Genomic DNA, 27,500 nt, shown 5'->3' with positions numbered 1-27,500 from the left:
GATAGAGAGAGACAGATAAAGAGGGGCAGAGTAAGTATCACACGTCAGATAAATCGTGATAATAAAGTAATTAAAGATAATCACCCCCTGAAGGCGAGTCAATATGCCGTCATCTTCTTCCTCTTCTTCTTCTAGGAAAACCAATTCCCGTCGTGTTCCAAAACTCCACCACTTCCCCTCTTCCACGTCACCGACAATCAAGCCTTCATCGTCTTTTTTATTCAGGTCAATAAAGAGTCTTCGGGGCGAAAATGCTTGCAATTTTAGTAAGTTTTTAAAAAATTAGTCATTTTTTTCCCATAATTTTAACTGTTCCAGTGTTATTAATATCTCCGCTTCCGTCATCGACAATAGAGACTTCATCTCCATATTCATTTCGGTCACTAGTTTTGTCGGCAAATAAGAGATTGTTTCTTTATTTTTTATGCTTTCCGTGTTCCATTATTATTAACGACTCTGCTTCCGTCACTACCAGTCAAGTCTCCAACAACATCGTTTCCTATATTTTATTTTATTTTTTCTGTTTTATCTAACATCAATTAAAATAGGTTCCAATATTATCAGCGTCTCTCGCCCGACCATCGACAATTGAGTCTTCATCGTCTATTTACCCGAGAAAATAAAGAACAAGGTAAATATTTTTCTTATTTTGTGGGGAAAACTTTGCGAAATCTGTTTTAATTCTTCAATGATATTGTCTATTTAGTAATAATTTTACATGTATTTGTTTATTTATCATTTTTTTTGTGTATTTGCATCGCTTATTCAGGGTTCTCAGCTCTAGCAATTGGCTAATTCTCCTTCGGGTACTATAAACTCTTCATCATTCTCTCTGCCATCGCCATAAAGGTAGCTTCGTGATGAAATTTTTCGTAATGTCGGCAATATATTAGTGATTTGGGATCAATTAATGGCTATAACAGTATTATTTTTAGTCTTTTACGATTCAAAATACGTTGCAGTGATTACATTAGGTTATTGTTCACTTGACGTATAATAAACTCTTCATTGTCTTCTTGACCATAGCAAAAAGCTTATTCTTGGAACGAAAATTTTTCCAAAATTATCTTAAATATATAAATGTGTATCATTTTTCCTCTTTCTAATGTCGTCTTTTGATGCTCTACCTGTCAGGAATTCACGGTGTGTTCCAATACTCGCGTGAGGGTTCTGTCCACACCAGAGACCAAATATTCTTCAAAAACCAGCCATTAGGCTGGTAATTATCTATAATGAACAATAATTTCGTAAATGAGTATTATTAGTATCCCTTTTCAATGTTTTTTCTTCCTATTATTTTTTACGATCTTGCAGCAATTCATGATGATGTTTCAATACTCACGCAAGGCTTCTGTTCATGTCAGAAAGAATAGTCTCTTCATTATATTTTTATCTCCATCAAACACAACGAAAAATATATTCGATAACTACTAAGTAGAGGAATATTATTTTTTATCTTGTAGTTGTTGTTTTTTTTTCAATTTGGTTCCAATACTCGCTGGAGGTCACCTTGCACACCATGTACAATAAACTCGTAAACGCACCATTAAAAACTAGCCATCTGGACAAAACTTCATTTATTTCATAAGATCTTTTTAAATTAGTCTTCATTTAGTATTAGGATGATTATGTTGTCCAGCCAAAACTTATAGTTCAGTACTATGCGTCTCTTTATGCCACATACACCAAACTCTTCAACAAAGACAACAACAAAAAATGGTACACTGAGTCAAAATATATTAATTATATTTTGAGAGTCTTTATAAATCAAGCGTTTCCGTATTTACTGTAAATTTATGCAGCTGTATTTAACAATGTGTTTAATATTCGCTTTGTCTGGTTGAGACAATTAAGTATTGAGCAAGGTGTGCCGCCGTGACAACCTGGCCTTGGTAATGAAACTTATGTTGTAGTGATAACATCTTGGAAAATGAGTCTAAGTCACGTAGGTAATATTCTTTTTTCTGGGCTAATATCTTCATTATTCATTATTAATAACCCTCGTGTTCCAATACCCGCGAAGTTTGTCTCCGCGTCAGGTACAACAAACTCTTCAGCCATATCGCTCCTGCCATCAAAATAGCGCGAATTCTCTGTTATTGGGAGTTCCTAGCAAACGAATATTATTTTCTTGTAATAATCTTATTTTCATTTTACAGGTATGTCCCAGAATAATTTTTTTTCTACAGGTTCCAACGTTCTCTTCGGGCTTCTCTTCCCACTTGGTATAATAAACTCTTCAACATATCGTCCACCTTATCAAAAGCTGCGAGAAATCTCCTTTTTAAAAGAAAAAACTTCTTAATAATTGAAAATTACCCTTCCTCTCTTTATTTAATTCAGTCATCAACCACTAATGATCAAAGAACAATTTCAATACGAGATTGAGATTTATGTCCCCTTTCCTTACCCTGCCAACCAATTATCTTTAATAATAATACCAACAAAATCTTGGTAAAATAAACTTATTCTAATTTTATTAGCTTTTACAGACCATCAATAATGTACGACGTGTTCCAATACGGGGGCGCCCCTGAGGTATCCCCTCCAACCAGATATAACAAACTCTTCATATTTTCTGTTCTGCCACCGAAATTGGATAATAATAATAATAATAATAATAATAATAATAATAATAATAATAATAATAATAATAATAATAATAATAATAATAATAATAATAATAATAATAATAATAATAATAATAATAATAATAATTATAATAATAATAATAATAATAATAATAATAATAATAATAATAATAATAATAATAATAATAATAATAATAATAATAATAATAATAATAATAATAATAATAATAATAATAATATCCTCAATTGATGCTACTTTCCACTATCCATCAACAACTTCACAATATATTTCAACTGGCATTTTAGTTGTCACCCAACCTTAATATTTTCTAACCTAGCAACACAAAACCTCGTAAACTAATGTGAGAGTTAATAAAAGATAAAATATTCTTGACATGGCATTAGTCTCTACCGTCTGTCAATAATTCACGAGTTGTTATATTACGCACCTGAAATCTCTGTGTGTGTTAGGTAAAATAAACTCATATTTTTACATGAAAAACTATAACCTAACCTTACCTTACCTAATATAATTAAATCGAACTTAACATAGCATAAACTAACTTAAGTATAACTTAACTTAACCTGGCCTAATCCAACCAAACCTAACCTTACATAGCATAACATAATTGCTGTAATTTAATCGAACTAAAAATAGCATAACCTAACCTAACTATAGCTTACATGAACTCAATATCCTGAACTCTAACTAAGAACACTATCTCCCTGTATCTGACACTTATACGTCCCCGTAAGTCAATACCATATCCTTGAAACTTGTAATTCACCAGCTATAACCTATAACTTACCTCTATAACCTGTAATTCACCAGCTATGACCTCTAACATACCTCTATAAACTGTAATTCACTAGCTATGACCTCTAACCTACCTCTATAACCTGTAATTCACCTAATTCACCATCTATGACCTTTAACCTACCTCTATAACCTGTAATTCACCTAATTCACCAGCTATGACCTCTAACCTACCTCTATAACATGTAATTCACCAGCTATGACCTCTAACCTACATCTATAACCTGTAATTCACCAACCATGAACTCTAACCTACCTCTATAACCTGTAACTCACCAGCCACGACGTGCAGAGTAAGGTTGGCTGGAGAAGCCTTGTGAGGTTCACATCTATATGCACCAGCGTCGTCCCAAGTAACATCGGCCATAAGGAGTGTGCTACTATAGTGGTGTTTGAGGACCCTGAGTGGCCGCCGGGGGGCATAGTTGATCATACTACCATTGTGGAACCAGAAGATGAAGGCTGGGGGTTGGGTGGCTTGCAGGACCGAGCAGTGCAGACGTAGGCTGACCCCCGTCTGGACATGGACTTCTGGCGCCCCCTGGAGTATTGCCCTGGCCTCTGTCAGGTAGTGGGGTTGGGGTGAGTCTCTCTTTCTCTCTCTCTCTCTCTCTCTCTCTCTCTCTTTCTCTCTCTCTCTCTATCTATATATATATATATATATATATATATATATATATATATATATATATATATATATATATATATATATATATATATATATATATATATATATATATATATATATATATATATATATATATATATATATATATATGCAAGTAAATCACTGTAGGTGTAATTCAATTGACAGTAGGAACATTATAGAATCCAGTCTCATTAAACATACGGAATCCGTCAACATGAATTTGAGTAATGGTATGTACAAACTGGATAATTTCGTAATTAAGAAGATTTGTAACCAGGTGAGAAGGTTGGGTCATCTTACCCTCTGACCTGACTACCGACTGCTGCGGTGCTTTTTGAAGATTAGTAGGGTCACTACCTAATACCTGACTATTGTGGACTTGATCTCACCTTCCTCTACTGTATATATATTTGCCTTGTTATGTATTTCTCCTTAGTCTGTACTCACCCCTGAAGATGTGAATTACACGAAAGCGCTTGGGAACTTCGTGTTTTCTTTTTCCTTGTGGTTATCAGCATATATATATATATATATATATATATATATATATATATATATATATATATATATATATATATATATATATATATATATATATATATATATATATATATATATATATATATACTTCATTTTTAGTCCATATAACACGCAGACTTTGAACATATAATCAACTACCTCACCAGCCAGGACTCGAACCCTCGACCTACTGCATGGGACTAAGGAACGTTACCAACCAATACCACAAGAGCACTGAAGATGTCTTGAATAGTGACGAAAGCTAAGGAGCTCCATTGTTTCTCTTTTCCCTGTGTGATTTTATCTATATATATATATATATATATATATATATATATATATATATATATATATATATATATATATATATATATATATATATATATATATATATATATATAATCAACACAAACGAACATATTACGTATTGAAAAAACACTTTTCGGTACAACCATTAATAATGGTAAGTGTTGCAGCAGTTCTCCTGGAGTTAAGTGCGGGAATTTCGCGGGAAACTGAGATGATTTCGAGGGAAAGTTAGCGAATTTCGTCGGTAAAGACGGTAGGATTATGCATAGAAAGTGGAGCTTGAAAATTTGGATAAGCACTATAGAAAAATTACACGGGTATTATTAGAAGTATTATGCGGGAGAATTAGAAGAATTACGCTAAATAAATAAAGAATATGCGCGAGAAAAGTGTAAGAATTGTATTGTAAATTTACAAAAGTTGCGTTTAGAAAAAATTGCATTAAGAAAATAAACATGAAAAGTGTTAGAATTACGTGGTAAAATTAAGAACGTGGTGAAGCGGAGGAAGAAACAGGAAAATTGCCCGAAGAAAGTAGGAGAAATCCACAGGAAAATGTGTGAAAGGAAAAGTTACAATTAGAGAATTCTCAAATTGCTCTTCTTCGTTAGTCGACGCGAGATCTGTGTAATCACTTCTCGTCTGGCGGAAGTAATGGCTTGCCCTCGGCACTGCTGGCACTAGTGAGAACACATGAAGGTCATTGCCAGTGTGAAGGTTCACGGCACTGCTGGCACTAGTGATAACACATGAAGATCAGTGCCACTGTGGAGACATCTATGTATTATTCACCTCAAGGGGCCATAGTTTCTTAACTACGACTTACAGCGGTTTAAAACCACGTTAACGTATTCCCTCTAAACTACGACTTACAGAAATTTAAAACCACGTCAACATATTCTCTCTTAACTACGACTTACAGCAGTTTAAAACCACGTCAACATATTCTCTCTTAACTACGACTTACAGCAGTTTAAAACCACGTCAACATATTCTCTCTTAACTACGACTTACAGCAGTTTAAAACCACGTCAACATATTCTCTCTTAACTACGACTTGCAGCAGTTTGAAACCACTTCCAAACACACACCTAATATTGTGCACCTTAGTTCACAGTTAAGGAAGTGAAAGAGGTTGAGTACAGTGCCGGTCATGTTACCCCCTTTTGTATCCACACTGTCCCTCTCCGCCCGTCATGGCTATGGGACCAACTTTTACTTTTAAATAATGGTCGACTTTTTCCCACTACGTATGGTAGTAACACATTGCCTGTTTTTTCTCCAATATTTGTGTATTATTTAATATATATATATATATATATATATATATATATATATATATATATATATATATATATATATATATATATATATATATATATATATATATATATATATATATATATATATATATATATATATATATATATATATATATATATATATATATATATATATATGTATGCTGATAACCACAAGGAAAGAAGAAAACACAGTTCCCAAGCGCTTTCGTGTAATTCACATCTTCAGGGTGAGTACAGACTGTACTCACCCCTGAAGATGTGCAATTGAAACCTTTCAGTGATTTACTTGCATATATATATATATATATATATATATATATATATATATATATATATATATATATATATATATATATATATATATATATATATATATATATATATATATATATATATATATATATATATATATATATATATATATATTTATTTATGTATTTATTTATAATGGTACCTCTAATGCACACACACCCACACACACACACGCACACACTTCTAAGTTTTGTTTTCTCCTAACATCACATCTTCTCAAGGTAGAGTCTCAAATCACATTAGATGTCATATAAATTTTCGCTACTGTAGCTGAAGTGAGAGAGTTAAGTACTGTGCACTTTTGCAATTACAGTTACGGGAGATATTTAACATAAGAATCTTTGAGAGTCCACCATTGCGTGTTAGCTCCAGTGATCTAGTCAAGAAGGCCCTTACAAGTACTGTTTTTAGAACAGTTTAGTTTAAGAACATTTGCAGCTGAAGTTAGTCGGTTAAGTATATACGTTCTCATGCCTAAAGTTAATGACCAATTTAAGTTAAGAACATTTGTCTTTTAATGAACCAGATACGGTAATTACGTTCTCACTAGTGCACTTAAGGTAGGAATTTCAACCTTTGAGAATGTTGAGATTGGCGTAGGGGTGTTATAGGGTGTTGGTAGTGCCATAGGGGTGAGTGTAAGTGGCGTGGGGTGAGTCTAAGTGCGCAGGGGTTGAGGTAAAGTGGCGTGGGGGTGTAAATAGCGTGGGGATAAGTGTAAGTGGCGCTGGGGTTGAGGGCAAGTAGGCGTGGTGGAAGGTGCGTGGGAGTAAGTGTAAGTGGCGTGGGGGTAAGTGTAAGTGGCGTGGGGGTAAGTGTAAGTGGCGTAGAGGTTGAGGTAAGTGGCGTGGGGTGAAGGTAAGTGGCGTGGGGTGTGTGGGTAAGTGACGTGGGGGCTGTGAGTAAGTGGCGTGGGATGAAGGTAAGTGGCGTGGGGTGAGGTTAAGTGGTGCGAGGCTGGGGGGTAGGGTAAGTGGTGTGAGAAGTGGCTGGGGGTGAAGATAAGTGGCGTGGGGGGGCTGGAGGTAAGGGTAAGTGGTGCATGGAGGGGCTGGGGTGAAGATAAGTGGCGTGGGGAGGGCTGGAGGTAAGGGTAAGTGGTGCGAGGAGGGGCTGGGGTGAAGATAAGTGGCGTGGGGAGGGGCTGGAGGGCTGCGTGTGTGTACATGGAAATGTTCTGTTATTGTCAAGGTTAGTGGAGTTTTACTGGCGACCAACACACACACACGCGCGCACTCTAACTTTCTCTTTCTCTCTCCTTTCTTTCTCTGTTCACTCTCTCTACTTCCCTGCTTTTCTGTTTATATTTGTCTACATTTTCCCTTCCTCTCTTCCTTCATCTATCTATCTATCTATCCATCGATTCATCTCCCCTTCTTACTCCCCGTCCCTCCCTCCCGACACTCACCTACCACCTTGAGGATGAAAAAGAGGGAGGTGGGAGGATGTGTGGTCAACTGACACTCGTAGGTGCCTGCGTCTTTCAGCATTACATCTCGTACTGACAGTTCCCACAGCTGAAAGTAAAGATGACAAGCGTTAGATAGACAGACAGACAGACAAACAGAAAGGGGAGAAGGAAGGACAGGAAGAAAACGGGGAATGAGGGGAGAGGAAGGAACAAAGGAAGAGGAAGGGATGAGGTATGAGAAGAAAGAAGGGAAGGGTCAGTATCACAGTAAGGATTTTTTGGTGGGGCAGAACCCAACAAATAGGCGGGACACATATACTGTTTGTCAATTATATATCTTACTAAGCATAAAAATTTACAGTTAATAAAAAGATTCTATTTAGGGAGGGCAGTAGGGCCGACAGGGAGGGGAGACAAATGAACACGTGTCCCTCATCGTGCATAAGATGTTCGAGTATATAAATATTACTTTAAACCTTTACTCGCATGAAACTTTCTCCTGTGAAGTATAAACAGATGTATGCAAATATAAAAACGATTCATCATTGTCAAAAAAAAAGGACAGTCAAAAGGCATTCTGAACTCCGCACTAATTAAAAGCCTGGTCTCCTGCACACAGTTATCTTATGTATCTAGAAGAGAAAAAAAGTGTCACAAAAACATCTCGATGAAGTTCCTAGGCTAACATTTTAGCAGGCTAAGTCAGACCTTTATTGCAAGTACTGTGTCGTTTTTCTTAATTTGAGGAAGGTGGAGGCATGCATGATATGCGAACTTTAGTTACAGAGCCATTAACTGGATGGCAGAGTGTTGGCTCGCATGGCTCGCTTAAAAGTCACAATAACTTCCATACATATGACGTTTTAATACAATGTGAACACAACTGCCCAATCACATTTTGTCGATGAATCGGATCTCTCTAATGTATCTTATCAGCTCGTCGGTGACTTTGTCATTGTCAGTAATGAGGCTCTCCACCGTAGAGGGTATTTTCTTCCATACACAGGCTTGGAGTCGCCTCCTCAGTATGGTGTAGTCTTGACAATGCCACAAGAGGTGTTTTATTGATAATGTTGCGCGACATGTATGACACTGCGGTGGAAAATATTAATCCATGTACGGGCCGAGGTGAGTAATAAAAGTAACATTCATCCTCAACCGTGCAATTACAACCTCTTCTCTTCTGTTATTCCTATATGCCGTGAACCATTCTTCAATTGTATGTTTGACACTGTGTGTGATGTTCAATACAGTCCATTTGCTTTGCCAATTTTGACTAAGTTTACTTAGGGAGAGACACCGTAGTAGCTCTCGGGGTACGCTTTCGGTACCCTAAGTTCTACTGCAGATTTGGCTAATCGGTCTGCTCTTTCATTACCTGCCATGTTGCAATGTCCGGGCACCCACACAGACAAATGCTTTTGTCAGTTGAGTGTAGTTTATTGATAATGTTGCAATGTATTTCATTCATTTCGGTTTGACCACTTTTAATTGCTTTGAGAGCTGACAGGGAATGTGAGAATATAACTAATTTATCACTATTGGAATTGTTTGCGTGGTCAATGGCCTTGTCGGCGAACAACTCCGCTGTAAACACTGTTATGTGGTCTGGTAAACGATATCTTGATTGATAGTTTTTGGACCAGATGCCTGCACCGACGCTAGTATCAGTTTTGGACCCGTCTGTATATAGACGGGCGTGGTCCCGAAACACCAGGAAGTGTTCTATGAATTTAATTAGTATCTCCACCTGGGAGGTCTGATTCTTCCTTGGGAGCCACTCAGTGGAGACAAATGGTCTCCTGACTTCCCAAGGTGGAATATTGCTTGCTATAGGTTTATCAGTGTCATTTAGCGAGACCCCAGTTTGTGTTGTTAAGTAGTAGAGGAGGGCGGCAAAGGAATTAAATCCCGTAAGGAATTCATAGCTACCGTGGACCACGGCATTCCATGCGGGATGTGAGGTCTCACACTTCCTTGCCACCTTGAACCCATAAAATAACGTTAGGTATTCCCTCCTCTGCTGTAATAGGGGGATGTTCGCCTCTATCTCTAGTCTCGAGATCCTCGTGCACTTGAGTGCTCCAATACTAATACCTCGGCATTTGTTCTGAATGACTGTCAGTTTAGAGAGTAATCTATTTTTTATCTAATTTGGGACTTATACAACATCAATAAAGACATAGGTACTTCAGAATGATAGCTGAATTGGAGGTTTTATTTATTACGTTAAAAATATGGCCTCTCCAAGTAAGGCGTTTGTTGAAAATTAGGCCTCAACTATTTTACCGAATTTTGAAAGACAACAGGAGTATTATATATCTGAAGTGCTGGCCTGAAAAGGGATCTTATTCGAGTGAAAACAACTCCTGTTCTTTTAGCCATCGAGAATCTAGAACCCCACCTCGTCGCCCACAGCTAAGGGGCAGAAAAAGCTTCTTGCATTCCCTCAGCTGACTTTTTTTTCACTGGAATAGCCCACCAAGGCACAGGTCAATGACTAATATCAGGGCTATAATAATAATAATAATAATAATAATAATAATAATAATAATAATAATAATAATAATAATAATAATAGTAATAATAATAATAATATTAATAAATATTAATAAAAAAATTAGATTTTAAATAAAAATATAATATAATATAATATAATATAGTATAATATAATATAATATAATATATAATATAATATAAATATAATATAATATAATAATAATAATAATAATAATAATAATAATAATAATAATAATAATAATAATACTAATAATAATAATAAATAAAAAATTTAATATTAAATAAAATATAATACAATAATAATAATAATAATAATAATAATAATAATAATAATAATAATAATAATAATAATAATATTAATATTAATAATGTTGTGAGAAACGATATAATTATGTATGCTGTGTTGTCAAAGTACGAGAACAAATTGAAACCCTGCAATTGTGTGTAAATGAGGCAGAAAGTCAGATCAGCAACCTGCATTGTGGCTGGAACACCACAAAGCACAATCATCGGTATGCATTAGCCCCTGTCTCATGGCAATAACAATTATATAAATTTGGGTGAATACATTTAGTTTATATAATCCAATCACCCTACTGTAATTTTCCATAAGCTGTGAGATGCCATGTGCTGTTCACGTGAGGGGAAATTCTTCTATCAGTAATCCGACTTTGAGAATGTAGGGTTAGCCAGGGTCTCTCCTTCAGAGCCTACTCTCACAGGCACCAGTCTTCACTTGCGTCTCACGAGAATCGGACGGGTGACCTAACTCAGTCAAGCTGAGCCCCGTCCTTAACTCACAGCTTACAGTGTTAATTACGGTGCATATACTAATAGACTGTGACCAATATAATTTTACCAATAAATGGAGAAAAAACTTATTTATATATAAGCCAAGTTAAGAGAAATCTACCCAAAGCTTATATAGGTATAGTGGGAAATCCTAATTCCCTGTGGCACGGGGGCTGGTGATAGAAGGACCAAGAACGCTGGCCTGGGGCATCCTATTCTCGAGGACAAATCTGTCCGACTTTACGTTATTTTTCGAAAGTTTGACAGTAAATTTAATGACGTCTTTTTTTTTTATAAAGTGTGGTAGATGCCCCCTTATACTAAAGCGTAAAGTTTCATGACAATCCCAGTTCGCTAAGTAATGTCATAGGCTTTTTCTATATATAGGAGTAAGCTAATTAAAAAATTTCTAGCTTTAAAAGCCTTTTGAACATCTGATTCCAACCTTACTAGATGGTCAAGTGTACTCCTGATATGGTGGAAGCCGCATTGTTGATCGTTTAGTAAGTTGTTGTTTTCTAAATGGAACATTAGCCTACGTTTAATTATTTTCTCCATGACTTTACAATTTGTGAGTGCAATAAGTCGGAACGAACTTGGGTTAGTAATACCGCCACTCCATTTTGGAATAGGCACGACATGAGCATATCTCCAAGAGACTACTGTAGGAACGCCCTCGATGTCCATGTATACCCCCCAGCAACCTGAGCAGGTGTGCCCTGCTCAGGGTGCTGTAGCATCTCGTATGTAAAACTCACGGTTTTAGTATTGCTTCTCCCAACCTTCACAGGACAGGGGCATCCTTTCGGCCCTCTCTTTCTCAAGATTAAACTGAGGATCATTGTTCGTGGAGCTATTAACTCGCACGAACTGGTGGTCTAATCAGGTGGCAATGTATATGGGATTACATAAGAACATAAGAACATAAGAATGGAGGAAACTGCAGCGGGCCTATTGGCCCATACTGGGCAGTCCCGTTTACACCCAACCCCTATTGCTCATATGAGCATCCAACCGAAACGCTGTTACAAATGCCAGCACTACGGACACACTGTCAACAAGTGTGAGGCGCAGGAGGACACCTGCTCCCTGTGCGGCAGCCCCGGACACCGCTACACGGTCTGCCCCAACACAGTAAAAAAATGCGCTGCCTGTGGCGGCCCACATTCCTCCGCCGATCGGACCTGCCCGAAATGGAAGGAGGAATGTAGGATAGCCAAGGCTCGACTCGACAAGAAACTGAGCTACAAAGAGGCCCTCCTTTCTGTACGCTCCCAAGACAAGAAAAAACCAGCAGAAAAGAAAAAACAAGAAAAGAAAACCCAAGAAAAGAAAACTCAAGAAAAGACACCCGCCACACAGAATCAAGAACACCACGAGGCCCGTGGAGCTGAAGCCCACGTGGTCAACCTCACCGTCTCCGACTTCTTCCACACCTATGAGGACATAACATAAGAACATAAGAAAATAAGGAGTCTGCAATAGGCCGGTTGGCCTGTGCATGGCAGCTCCTGTCGAGAGTTACTACCACTCTCTATCATCCATGAATCTATCTAGCCTCCTTTTGAAACTTTCCAGAGTTCCCGCACTTACTACATAGTTGCTAAGCTTGTTCCACTCGTCCACCACCCTATTTGTGAACCAGTTTCTTCCTATCTCCCTCCTAAGACATAAGACATAAGACACGAGGAAGACGAACAACAAGACCCAAACACGAATGAATGGACACTTCAAGAGAGCAAGAAGATGAGGAGAGTTAGAAGAAAATCTACATCAAGCTAAGAAGAATACCAAGAGAGAAGACCAAGATATTTCCTCCACAAGAGAAAACAACACACACAATCTAGCCGACCAAGCACTGAGAATCCATGGCCCAACCCAACACGCACCTGGCGCTTGACCTGACGCTAGACTGACTGTCCTGTCGCCTCCTGGCCGCGTCCGGGCGAGTTGCTGCTGCCTCCAACTTATACTCCCTCACGCAAGCGGTGTTTAGCCACTGCACCTAGTCTCTCCTCCTAAAATTCACTTCAATCCTCCCTTTATTCTTCCCCTGAACCTCCTTCCCCCCTGTCACTATTATTTCATGTCATGTCAGATGAAGGAGTGTCCTTATTGACAGTGGAGACGAATTCTTGCCAGGACCTGCCTTTGCTTTCCTTAATGAAACTTCGTGATCGAACCCTCGCCGTCTTAAACTCTATGTGATTAATCTGGTTGGGTTCTCGGTTGAATATTCTGAACCTCGTTTGTTCGCAATCTGTATTCCACCATGGAACTCCAAGCTTGCCGTGAATTGTAGAAACCTTCGGAATAGATTTTGTCTCCACATTGATGATTGTATCTTCAGTAGGTTTAATTTTAGTGTTTATGTCTGCGTCGGGACAGTTCACTACTGCTTCCCTTGAAAATAACACCCAATCTGCCTTCTTCAAATTAAATCGACTCATCGAAGCTGCATCCGTCAAGCCGATTTCACCAGAAAAACAAATTGGGAAATGGTCTCTACCCAAGTGGTCATCATAAATTTCCCATTTTGTGTCAGGGTATAAACTCCCACCGACTAAAAATAAATCTATAGCCGATAGGGTGCCGTACATATCATCTAATCGAGTTTCACTACCGTCATTCAACAGTGATAGGATGATATTTAAGATCTAGTTCGCTATTTGGTCCCCTCTTCTATACCTACTTTCATCTCCCAGGTGTGGTGGTGAGCATTAAAATCCTCATAATGATGCTTTTGAGGGGCAATTGCCTCACTAGGGAATCCAGCTCCTCTACATCTAGAGACCTGTGAGGAGCGATATATATGGAACAAACACTTATATGAGTGGCGCTAAATTTCACCCTGCATGCCACCGCACACAGAGGATTGTTTAACACAATCTTTATCTGAGGCAGTCGCTCATGTATGTACAGAGCGACGCCTCTTCCATTATCATTCCTGTATGACGTATAGTTTCTGAAGGGAAGAGGGTCATCCTCCGACCTTTTGTCTTTTGTAGACAGAAGATATCTGACACGTGTTTTGATTTCAAGAGCGCATACTGTACATGCTTTTTCCGAGCAGTTCTACAATTCCAGTGTAATATAGTGAATATTAGGTTTAAGTGCAGTTAGAGGAAACGTTTTTCTGTGTACGATATTTTTTTTTTTTTTTCGGTGAGGATGAGTCTTAGGGGATCGGCTGATCGTCCTTCCCCTAGTGTGGTTGAGGCCTCCATGGCATCCGTAGACGTCACGGAGGTATAACAGTGAGCTGATGACTGTTATGAGAGAGTCTTTGGTTTATTCATTGAGTGTTGAGATTTTATTTCTGATGTCGTTGGTGACGAGCCCTGGAGGAGTTTGAATGTGCATTGCGAAGTTTTAGCTTTATTATCACTCTTCCCAGCCGTAGTGGAAGGGGCCGGGGATATCTCATTAATGTCTCTTGGTTTTGTCTCAAATAATTTGTCGGTCGGTTCAATCTCTACTTCCTTTTTCTGGGTTAGGTCTACCTGTGAGGAAAGTTGGTCATCTTCACCTTAGCATTGGCCATCTGGGCATACGAGACTCATTGTGTAGGGGTTTGGGATCCCTCCATATGTTTTCTCGCCTCCTTATAGCCAATTCTTTGCAGTGCAACAACTCTGCATATCTCAAACTCCTTCTTCCAGACCTCACAGGTCCGGCCAGAAGCAGCATGACCCGCCTTGCAGGTGTTACACTTCAGGGTAGCCTATGTGCATTCTTGCTCGTGCACGCCGTTATGGGCACAACACACACACACATACTGCAGGATTCCTGCAGTACTTGGCGTTGTGTCCAAACTGCTGGCACTTAAAATATCTAAGTGGTAAGGGGATGTAGGATTGCACAGCAACCCTCTCAAACCCAACCACTACGTGTTCAGGTAGGATTGTCTTACTAAATGTCAAGGTTACTGTCCATGTGTTCCGTCTATTACCGTCAATTATCTTTGTGAAAAATCTAGCAGCCAACTACGTTTTGATCCTTCGTAAAGTCCACAATATTATCTTCTCTCAAATGCTGAAATTCGGGGCTAATAACAACCCCTTTGCAAGTATTGAGGAAGTTTGGTACAGAGGCCTTTACTTCATAATTATGGAAGAATTGAAAATGCATGGCGTCTTTAACATGACTAGAGTTCATTATCTCGACCTGCAGTTCACCGTTCCTCAGGCGCCTGGCATTCGCCACGTCTCCAATGACGACCTTAATACATTTACTTATAATAAACCCATTAATGCCATCAAAGGAGCCCTGGTCATTCCCCCGTTACCTAATGATTCCGTTGTTCTCAGGTCTTATCTGAAAGCCGTACGTTTGTCGGTCTGTTAGTGGCCTATGTAATGTTGTGTCTTGTACCTCTCCACTTCGGGAAGAGGTACTACTTTGGTAATTTCGGTCCTGGTCGTCCCCTTTCCCTCTGCGAGGGATAGGGGGTGATGTTTTTTTTTTTTTTGCCCCCCCTCATGGGGCTGGTCTGGGATAGTGAGCCGCCACCCCTTAATTAAAAAGGAAACAATCTAAGGGAAAAACAGGAGTTGTTGTTAATTAAAAGAATCTCCGAAAAGGCCTACTAGCGGTTCCTTTCCGGGGCTGTTAACTCACAACAAACATTGCCAAGTATTTACTACTCGTAAACACTGGCCTCTGTTGTGCTGCCAGGGGATGATCGTCACCACTTGATCTAGCACGTATTTAATACGCCTCTTTGTGGCACTGCCCACAGGGTCCGCCTTGCACTTATTAATCAAGTGGGTCACTAGACGTTAGAAGAGAAGAAGCTATTGCTTGTCCGCTGTCGCTGTCGCTGTCATGTATGGCGGGCAGCAAAGATATCACACACACACACACACACACACACACACACACACACACACACACACACACACACACTAAATTGGAAACCACACGTCAGTGAAGTTGTCAAATCCTCCAGTTTCCGTCTTCACCTCCTCCGCCGACTCAAATCCCTCGGAGTTCCTGCACCCGAGCTCCTCAGTGTTTAAACAACATTCATACTTCCTAAGCACACCTATGCCTCCCAAACCTGGTCTTCCTCCCTAAATGCCACACAACGTAAACACCTAAAAAAAGTGCAAAAGAGGGCATGCAAGATTATTCTCTCACCTTCCTACTCCACATATCAAGAAGCGCTCAACACACTGACCCTTTCGACTCTCATTGACCATCACTACGACCTCATCTGCAAATTTGGTAAGAAGCTTCTACACCATCCTCGACACCGGCTCCTACTACCACCTGAGATCCCTAGCCCGAGAATTGCTGTTCGACACCACAACAGCATCCAGCCCATGCGTGCACGAACTGATCGCTATATGAACAGCCCAGTCCCAACCATTGTAAAAATTATCAATAACTTGTAATAAACCAGTGTATTCACTCCCAGTAAATACTACTTCTTGCACTGTCACTATGTTGAAATGCACTGTAGTTTGAGCTTTTCCCCATCAAGTTATTATATATCTTATTTGTATCACTTATGTTACTTGTATATTATTTGTAATTCGAAACCCATTCCCCAAATATGTAACTGCATATTTTCAGCCTTCTGGCTGCCAAGCTCTTTCAATAAACCGTAAATTATTATTATTATTATCATTATTATTACACACGAGCGCGCGCGCACAACGCTGAATAAAATAGCTAAACAAATTAATCTATCTATCTATATAAAACAAAAAGTCTGTCTGTGTGTGTGTGTGTCCACACGAGAATCTCGGAACTACTTTACCGATCTGTGGTGATGATGGATGGTGTTATATATAGTGATGATGGATGGTGTTATATGTAGTGATGATGGACGGTGTTATATGTAGTGATGATGGATGATGTTATTTGTAGTGATGATGGGTGGTGTTATATGTAGTGATGATGGATGATGTTATTTGTAGTGATGATGCGTGGTGTCATATGTAGTGATGAAAAGACAATAAAATAATAACAGTTTAATGCAAAAAAAATATACTTTGGTGTACCGTTGTAGAGAAAAACATGGTGGAACTTACATACACCGTTAATTAACTATTGATGGAAGAAGAAGTTTTGGTGACTGAACAGTGAGACAATGTGGAGGCTCCCGGAGGGTGGCGTCCTACCGTTGCCTAGTGGATGAGCCGCTCAGAGGGCGGCGATTCTGCTATTATTTATAAACTGATTTTATCATTTCATAAACCTAAAAATAATGAGTTAGAGGTGAGTGAGAGATAGAAGGGGAGAGTGAAGGGGGTATGGTATGTGAACGAGGAAAGGAGGTGAGGGAGGGGAGTGTGTGGGAGAGGGAGGGAGAAAATGGGGGAGGGAAGGAAGGAAGGAAGGGAAAAATGATGGATTGAGGGTGGGATATGAGGAAGGGGAATGTGAGGGAGAGAGTGAAGGAATGATGGAAGGAAGTAAGGACGAAGTGTGAGGGAGTGGAGGTGGGGATGATGGATGGAAGGGGAATGGAAGGAGACAGACAGACAGAGAAAAGTGAGGGAGTGGGCGAGAATGAAAGAGAAGGAGGTGAGAGAGAGAGACACAGAGAGAGAGAGAGAGAGAGAAAGAGAGAGGTGAAACTCGACCACCATCAGGGATCAGGAACACGAGTCTAGTATTCGGATGTAGAGAGGAATTGTCAGTGAAAGTCAGACCTATGCTTCTGATTTACTATCTGGTTTTCTGAATAATTTTCAGTATTATTTCCCAGTCAGAATCGGACAGTGACCCCATATTGAATAACGTTCCATGGAAGAATTATTAATTATTCACGGGTAACTAAGACAATTATTATTAACTATTCACGGGTAACTAAGACCATTATTAACTATTCACAGGTAACTAAGACCATTATTAACTATCCACAGGTAACTAAGACCATTATTAACTATTCACAGGTAACTAAGATCATTATTAACTATCCACAGGTAACTAAGACCATTATTAACTATTCACGGGTAACTAAGACCATTATTATCTATTCACAGGTAACTAAGACAATTATTATTAACTATTCACAGGTAACTAAGACCATTATTAACTATTCACAGGTAACTAAGATCATTATTAACTATCCACAGGTAACTAAGACCATTATTAACTATTCACAGGTATCTAAGATCATTATTAACTATTCACAGGTAACTAAGATCATTATTAACTATCCACAGGTAACTAAGACCATTATTACTATTCACAGGTAACTAAGACCATTATTATTAACTATTCACGGGTAACTAAGACAATTATTATTAACTATTCACGGGTAACTAAGATCATTATTAACTATCCACAGGTAACTAAGACCATTATTACTATTCACAGGTAACTAAGACCATTATTATTAACTATTCACGGGTAACTAAGACCATTATTAACTATCCACAGGTAACTAAGACCATTATTATTAACTATTCACAGGTAACTAAGACCATTATTAACTATTCACAGGTAACTAAGACAATTATTATTAACTATTCACAGGTAACTAAGATCATTATTAACTATCCACAGGTAACTAAGACCATTATTACTATTCACAGGTAACTAAGACCATTATTATTAACTATTCACGGGTAACTAAGATCATTATTAACTATCCACAGGTAACTAAGACAATTATTATTAACTATTCACGGGTAACTAAGATCATTATTAACTATTCACAGGTAACTAAGACAATTATTATTAACTATTCACGGGTAACTAAGACCATTATTAACTATTCACAGGTAACTAAGACAATTATTAACTATTCACAGGTAACTAAGACCATTATTAACTATTCACAGGTAACTAAGACCATTATTAACTATTCACGGGTAACTAAGATCATTATTAACTATCCACAGGTAACTAAGACCATTATTACTATTCACAGGTAACTAAGACAATTATTATTAACTATTCACGGGTAACTAAGACCATTATTAACTATTCACAGGTAACTAAGACAATTATTAACTATTCACAGGTAACTAAGACCATTATTAACTATTCACAGGTAACTAAGACCATTATTAACTATTCACGGGTAACTAAGATCATTATTAACTATCCACAGGTAACTAAGACCATTATTACTATTCACAGGTAACTAAGACAATTATTATTAACTATTCACGGGTAACTAAGACCATTATTAACTATTCACAGGTAACTAAGACAATTATTAACTATTCACAGGTAACTAAGACCATTATTAACTATTCACAGGTAACTAAGACCATTATTAACTATAACTAAGATCATTATTAACTATAACTAAGACCATTATTAACTATTCAAGTAATTATTATTAACTATTCGGGTAACTAAGAATTATTTAACTATTCACGACCATTATTATTAACTATTCACAGGTAACTAAGACCATTATTATTAACTATTCACAGGTAACTAAGACCATTATTATTAACTATTCACAGGTAACTAAGACCATTATTAACTATTCACAGGTAACTAAGATCATTATTAACTATTCACGGGTAACTAAGACCATTATTAACTATTCACAGGTAACTAAGATCATTATTAACTATTCACAGGTAACTAAGACAATTATTAACTATTCACAGGAAACTAAGATCATTATTAACTATTCACAGGTAACTAAGACCATTATTAACTATTCACAGGTAACTAAGACCATTATTAACTATTCACAGGTAACTAAGATCATTATTAACTATTCACAGGTAACTAAGATCATTATTAACTATTCACAGGTAACTAAGACAATTATTAACTATTCACAGGTAACTAAGATCATTATTAACTATTCACAGGTAACTAAGACCATTATTAACTATTCACTGGTAACTAAGACCATTATTAACTATTCACAGGTAACTAAGATCATTATTAACTATTCACAGGTAACTAAGATCATTATTAACTATTCACAGGTAACTAAGACCATTATTATCTATTCACAGGTAACTAAGACCATTATAACTATTCACAGGTAACTAAGATCATTATTAAATATTCACAGGTAACTAAGACCATTATAACTATTCACAGGTAACTAAGACCATTATAACTATTCACAGATAACTAAGATCATTATTAACTATTCACAGGTAACTAAGACCATTATTACTTATTCACAGGTAACTAAGACCATTATAACTATTCACAGGTAACCAGCACCATTATTAAGCCGTGATGGACAGTAAGTCTCGAGACCAGTTTTACTGGCCCCGGTCTTGGTCTAGGCCAGGTGTTCAGGTCTCGCTCTTGCTCTCGAACGTCTGTGGTTTCATATATTTGCTCTAGACCTTTCGAGACCATAAATTTATTGATAAATTTTCAGGTGTGTTCGGAGGGAGTTTTCAACTGGGTAAGTTTGGGTTCAGTTACTGAGATACTTCATCATTATTCCACGAACTGAATCTAGTTAGTGACCTGAGGTGAGGTATTTCCCTTTACCTACTACCCATGCTGGACTCTAGTCCTCCGGTTGAGTGTGTATTTTTTCGTGGGGGATAAAAATGAAGTACCATAGATGACGAACACCAGCACCTGTAGGCTACTGAGTGTGTTGATGTGTCTTAAGTGTCATGAACACTCCTTATGTTTCGATAAACAGAAAATTCAAGCGCCTGGTTGTGATTAACGATAGTAATATAATAAATCTCACCCCAAAAAATCGTTTATATTTAATTAATTATATTTATATAATGAAAAAAATAAATAAATAAAAAATCGTCGGTATTTGGTACACACACACACACACCCATACTAGTTGGTAAATATTTTCATCATCTATGCACATCAACACCTCAGATATATTACAATTGTATGAACTGGGAGCACAATAATTGACTAAAAAAATAATCCTATAAGGCCTTGGCTTATGTACAGTATCTCAAAAAAGTATTTGTCTTCCCTCTGTGTGAAACATTATAAGACAACGGATGACAGATATTGGGATATGCATTTACTTTGGTATATAGTTTAACATAAATAATGCAATGTGCATTTATTTCGGCGTAATAAATATGTTATACGGTTACTAAATGTAGTAGAATCAGAATGCCACAGAGCCACACATACCAACCCTCCAGGGACAACTCGGGGTGCAGCATATGAATAAATGCGGATTACCTGAAGATAAGCCTCCTTAAGTGCTCATATGAAGATTCACGCTCCCAACTTAAGAACATAAGAACATAAGACTGGAGGAAACTGCAGCGGGCCTATTGGCCATACTGGGCAGTAGCATTTACACCCAACCTCTATTGCTCATATAAACATCCAACCTCTGTTTGAAGCTATCCAGTGTATTCGAGCTAATGATGATATTTGGTAACTTGTTCCATTCATCCACTACTCTGTTTCTAAACCAGTGTTTACCTATTTCGCCCCTAAATCTAAATTTGTCTAATTTAAAACCATTGGTGCGAGTTCGCTCCTGGTTGGATAGTTTGAGTACCTTTGTAATGTCCCCTTTGTTTAGCCCTGACTTCCATTTATACACTTCTATCATGTCGCCCCTCGCTCTAAGTCTCTGGAGGGAGTGCAAATTAAGATGCTTTAACCTGTCTCTGTACTCAAGGTTCCTAATGCCCGGGATTAGTCTTGTCATTCTCCTCTGGATTCTTTCCAAGGATTCTATATCCATTCTGTAATCCGGTGACCAAAACTGAACTGCGTAATCCAGGTGAGGTCTCACAAGCGCAAGATATAATTTTAAGATGACCTCGCTAGTCTTGTAGCTAACACTCCTTTGTATGAACCCAAGTAGCCTTGTTAGCCTTGTTACGAGCAAAAACACATTGTTTACTTGGCTTAAGATTCCTACTTATCATTACTCCTAAATCTCTCTCGCAGTCTGATTTCTCAATGGCATCGTTGTTCATCAGGTAATTGGTTTCCCTGTTTACATCTCCTATACTGAGTACTTTACATTTGTCCACATTGAATTTCATCTGCCATTTTTCAGACCATTCGAAAAATGTGTTTAGATCTTCCTGAAGTTTTGCTGAGTCCTCGTCAGATTTAATTACACGCCCTATTTTAGTGTCTTCAGCAAATTTACTTATGTTGCTGTTTATGCCGATATCTATGTCGTTTATGTATATAATAAATAATAATGGTCCAAGTAATTGAGCCTTGGGGAACTCCACTAGTGATGTTGTTCCAATGGGATTTAGTGAGGTGAATGCTCACTCTCTGTTTCCTGTCCTGTAACCACGCCCTAATCCATTTTAGAATATTACCTTAAATGCCATGTGTTTCTACCTTTCTTATTAGTCTTTCATTGGGGACTCTGTCGAAGGCTTTGATAAAGTCGAGATATACCACATCATTATTGTGCCCCTCATCCACCGATTCGAAAACTGATGAAAATAATGTTAATAGACATGAACGCCTGCTTGTGAAGCCATGCTGGGAATCATTGATCAATTTGTGCTTCTCCAGGTGGTTTCGAATAGAATTTGAAATGATTGCTTCCAGTAATTTGCCTACAATTGATGTTAGACTGATTGGACGGTAGTTAGAGGATAGTGATCTATCCCCCCTTCTTGAAAATCGGTATTCCATTCGCTATCCTCCAGGATTCTGGTACTACACCTGTTTTAAGGACATGTTAAACAACTTTGCTAAGGGCATACTAAGCTCTTCCTTACATTCCTTTAATACTCTGGCAAATATCTCATCGGGACCAGGTGACTTATTAGGCTTTAGTTTGTCTATTTGCTTACTAACATCGTTACTAGTCACTACTATCTCGCTTAATTTGTTTTCTTCACTGTCTCTGAATAGAGCCGGTGCTTCGGGTATCATGTTTAAATTTTCGGTGGTGAAAACTGTTGAAATATATTTATTCAGATTATAGCTCATTTCCCCATCGTTATCAGTTAGCTCACCGGTATCTAACTGTATTGGCCCAATCTTTTCTAGTGTTTTAGTTTGATACTTTTGATAGAATCCCTTGGGGTCTGTCTTCGCCTCCTTTGCTATCCTTAGCTCATTATTCCTCTTTGCTTTCCTTATCTCGGTCGTAACCCTACAGACCAATACCTTATAATAATTCAGGAGATAAATTTCGCCACGATTTTTCCCCCAACCTACTTTATAGCCTTCCTTTGACCAATAATGTTCTTTAAGTAATTATTTATCCATTTAGGGTCATTGTTATTTGATCTTAGTTTTTTGTATTGTATGTTCTGCCCTTGTGCATTAAGTAACTCATTATTTAAATTATCGTGGAACTCGGCAACCTCAGATCTCGTTATAAGGTCCCTGTAGTTCACCCCCAAGCGTGATGCCCCTTCTCTCAACTGCCTCTTCAAACTATCAAAATTTGCCCTTCTGTGGAATTTTCCTTACGGCTGCCATGAAAATATATCTGGAATCTAATTTCTTTGTGGTCTCTGTTTGCAGGTTCTTTCCCTACCTCGACATTACTAATGAGGTTTTCTCTGTTCGACAGAACTAAATCGAGTATATTATTACCCCGGGTGGGTTCTGTTATATGTTGACTTAGGAAACAGTCCTGGATCGTTTCAAGAAAATCCTCTGATTCTGAGTTACCCATAAGGTCAATCCAATCTATTTGGCCAAGGTTAAAGTCGCCTACTATACAGACTTTGTTGTGTATGGAAGCCAAGCGCATTTCATCCCAGATAAGTCGCTCATTAACTCTATCAAGATTGGGAGGTCTATATATTACTCCTGTGATTAATTTATCCCTACCTTCGATAAATTCTATCCAAACTGTTTCTCTATTCCGCTCAGTTTTATTTCCTTATTTATTTCACACTTCAGATTATCCCTGACATAGATTGCTACTCCGCCTCCTTTCCTAATCTGCCTATCGGTATGGAATAATTTGTAACCTGCAATTTGGTATTCGATAGGTAACTCACGTGTCTAAGTTGATCCATGTTTCAGTGAATGCTATTATATCGATTTTTTCGGTACATACCAAGGCCCTAATATCATCCATTTTGTTTCTCATACTTCTACTGTTCGCGTAGTAGACTTTTAAGTTGTTGTGTTCTGAGTCCTCCCTTTGCCGTATGTAGGTTTTATAATTCGCTGTCTAATTTAGTTTTGTCATCATTCCTAACACTATTTCCCTGTAACCTTTCACTTTGTTTACCCACTCCCATTACAGTCTCATCCACCCCCGTGCTCATATGTTCCCCTAGCAGTTTAAAGACTTCGACATCTTTTGGACTGCCCTTTCGAGAGTCCCAGCCAGGGTTGCCACCCCATCCCTAGCATAAAGGTCCCTTCTGCCGTAGAAGTTGTCCCAGTTGTCAATGAATGGGACTGATATTGACTTGCAATATCTGTCAAGACGGCCGTTGACACCAACTGCACTTGACAACCATTCATTTCCAACTCTCCTTCTAGGCAGGACACCACATATGATAGGGATCCCTCCCTTGGACCTAACACGTTCTATAGCTGCACTAAGGCAGATAATGGGTTTGTTCCCATTACCAGACAAGATATTGTCCATCCTGTCAACTATATCCCCCACCCCAGCTCCTGGCAAACACACCCTCATCCTAATTTTATCTTTACCGCAAAAAGCTCTGTCCATGTACCGTACCTGTGAGTCGCCAACAATCAAGATTTTCTTACCTTCCTTGTCAGCCTTGTCCCTGACTATACTAACGTCCAATTCATCTATCAAGGGACTGAAAGAGTTGGTACACTTAGCTGCTGTTGTCGTTGTTGTCGTATCCTTGGTGTGTTTTTTCAATACTAGTTTGGTTGTCCCTCTCCTCACAACCTTCCATTCGCCTGAGTTTTCGTCATTCACCGGCTTAAGCCACTTGTAGTTTTAGTACCCCGATGCTGCCCGGTATGGTGATCCATAAATGCTAAAATTCTTAATAGTTTCGATTACGGTTTTGGTCTCGACTACTCAAGGTCCAGGTCTCTGCTTGGAGGTATCGGTCTAGCTCTCAGACTTAGTGGTCTTGACTCAATCGATCAATCAATCAATCGATCATAGGTCAGAGTAAGTGGGAGTAAAAAATCAAGCATGTCCTGGGAGTAAAATTGGTTACTCAGGGCAAGGGTAAAACAGGACCAGGGAAGGGTAGGTTTAAAGGTACTGTATACTATACAAACAGTAGGAGCGTTACAAATAAAATAGACTTGGTGAGAGCAGTTGTATGTTTCGAGAATGTAGACGTCATAGCAATCACCGAAACTTGGATGAATCTGGCGAGCAAGAACTTTTCATCAGAGTACCACATAGAAGGGTACAACATTTTTCACAAGGACAGGGAAGGTAGAGAGGGGGAGGGGTCGTACTCTTTGTCAGGGATACATTAAAGTGTGAAATAGGAACCAAGTTTGTCTGGGTAGAAATTGCAGAAGGAAGAGAAAAACTAATTATGGGAGTGATTTGCAGGCCCCCACTTCTTGGGAAAGAAGCAGCTCAACCCGTATGGCAGGAAATGAGTAGGGCAGCAAAATACAACAACCTGTTCACTTTGGGGGATTTCAACTTCAGAAAAATGACTGAGACAACATTATAGGTGACTATGAATCTGAAGACTTCCTAGATGCAGTACAGGACAATTTCTTAAAAACAACTAGTTACAGAACCTACTAGAGGTGACAATATATTAGACCTAGTATTAACAAATAAACACCATCCATCATCACTAAATATAACACCATCCATCATCACGACATATAACATTATCCATCATCACTACATATAACACCATCCATCATCACTACATATAACACCATCCACCATCACTACATATAACACCACTTATCATCACCACATACAACATCATCCATCATCACTACATATAACACCATCCATCATCACTACATATAACACCATCCATCATCACTACATATAACACCATCCATCATCACTACACCACCCATCATCACTACATATAATATCATCCATCATCACTACATATAACACTCTCCATCATCACTACATATAACAACATCCATCATCACTACATATAACATCATCCATCATCATCAATACATATAACACCAGCCATCATCATCACTACATATAACACCATCCATCATCACTACAGATCGGTAAAGTAGTTTCCGAGATTCTCGTGCAGACACACATACACACAATATATACATATATATATATATATATATATATATATATATATATATATATATATATATATATATATATATATATATATATATATATATATATATATATATATATATATATATATATATATATATATATATATATATATATATATATATATATATATATATTTCATGTAGATCCACAATGGAAACGTATATTAGATAAATCTTGATAAAATCACACAGGGAAAAGTGAAACAATGGAGCACATTAGCTTTCGTCTTTATTGAAGACATCTTCAGAGGCAATTGAAATATAATAATGTTTAATATAAAAGTTCGTATATGAAGACTGTAATTATGCAATAATTATAAAATTATATAGAGAGTAATAATTGTTATTGTGAATGATAATTGAATAACCAAGGAAGCGGCAATAAGAGATGGACTGAGAAACAAAGAGAGGAAGGCGTGCAAACTGTGGCAGGACTGGTAAAAAAAATGGCAGAGACAGTCTTGGAAAGGTCGACCATGGTCGACAGCCCTCAGACCTATTGATGACAAGTAAATTCAGTGAGAGAGAGAGAGAGAGAGAGAGAGAGAGAGAATTACAAAGGAAGAACTAATTAGTCATCATTGTATTGGTAAAGGACTGTGTTGAAAAGAGGAGTTGGAGGTGACGTAAGGGAGGAGAATATGTGAGGGGGGTAGGAGGAAGATAATAAGAAACAAGGGGGAAGATAAAGGGAGTGAGAAGAGTATTGGACGAGGAAGCCAATCAGAATCTGCTGAGGTGTTTGGTCCTAGTGCAAGAATGGAGACAGGCAAACAGACAGACACACAGACAGACAGATAGAGAGGAAAAATGAGAAAGTAATAGATAGATATATAGATAGATAGATAGATAGACAGACTGACGGACGGACGGATTGATGGATGATTGGATGGATTAATGGATGGATAGATAGATAGATAGATAAATGGATAGATACATAGATAGATAGAGTCATGTAGCAGGTGTGGCCATGATGAGGGTGCCTGGCGATGATTGGTTTATAAAAGGTGATATTCGGCGACACGGCGTAAACCAGTGAGAGAGACAGACAAACAGACAGACAGAGAAAAAGAGAAAATAAGCGCTATGTCTCCATCCGATTTAGATCCATCAACCAAGAGATAATTATATTGTAGTCAGATAA

At 38.0% G+C, this 27,500-nt stretch overlaps 1 protein-coding gene across 1 annotated transcript in view; it reads right to left on the bottom strand.

Annotated features, from left to right (window-relative positions):
* LOC121870785 overlaps positions 1–27,500 on the bottom strand; it is a 113,768-nt gene that overhangs the window by 54,081 nt on the left and 32,187 nt on the right. Inside the window, exons 3-4 of the mRNA XM_042372740.1 lie at positions 7,910–8,018; positions 3,685–3,969 (exon numbers count right to left, since the gene is read on the bottom strand). Of these exons, the coding sequence (XP_042228674.1) occupies positions 3,685–3,969; positions 7,910–8,018 (394 nt within the window). The remainder of the gene's footprint in view (positions 1–3,684; positions 3,970–7,909; positions 8,019–27,500) is intronic.

This window comes from Homarus americanus, unplaced genomic scaffold (assembly GCF_018991925.1).
Source record: "Homarus americanus isolate GMGI-L3 unplaced genomic scaffold, GMGI_Hamer_2.0 scaffold32583, whole genome shotgun sequence".
In the NCBI taxonomy this organism is placed as follows: Eukaryota; Metazoa; Arthropoda; class Malacostraca; order Decapoda; family Nephropidae; genus Homarus; species Homarus americanus.
The sequence above is the reverse complement of the archived record's forward strand: the minus strand, read 5'-3'. Positions and strand labels throughout refer to the sequence as shown.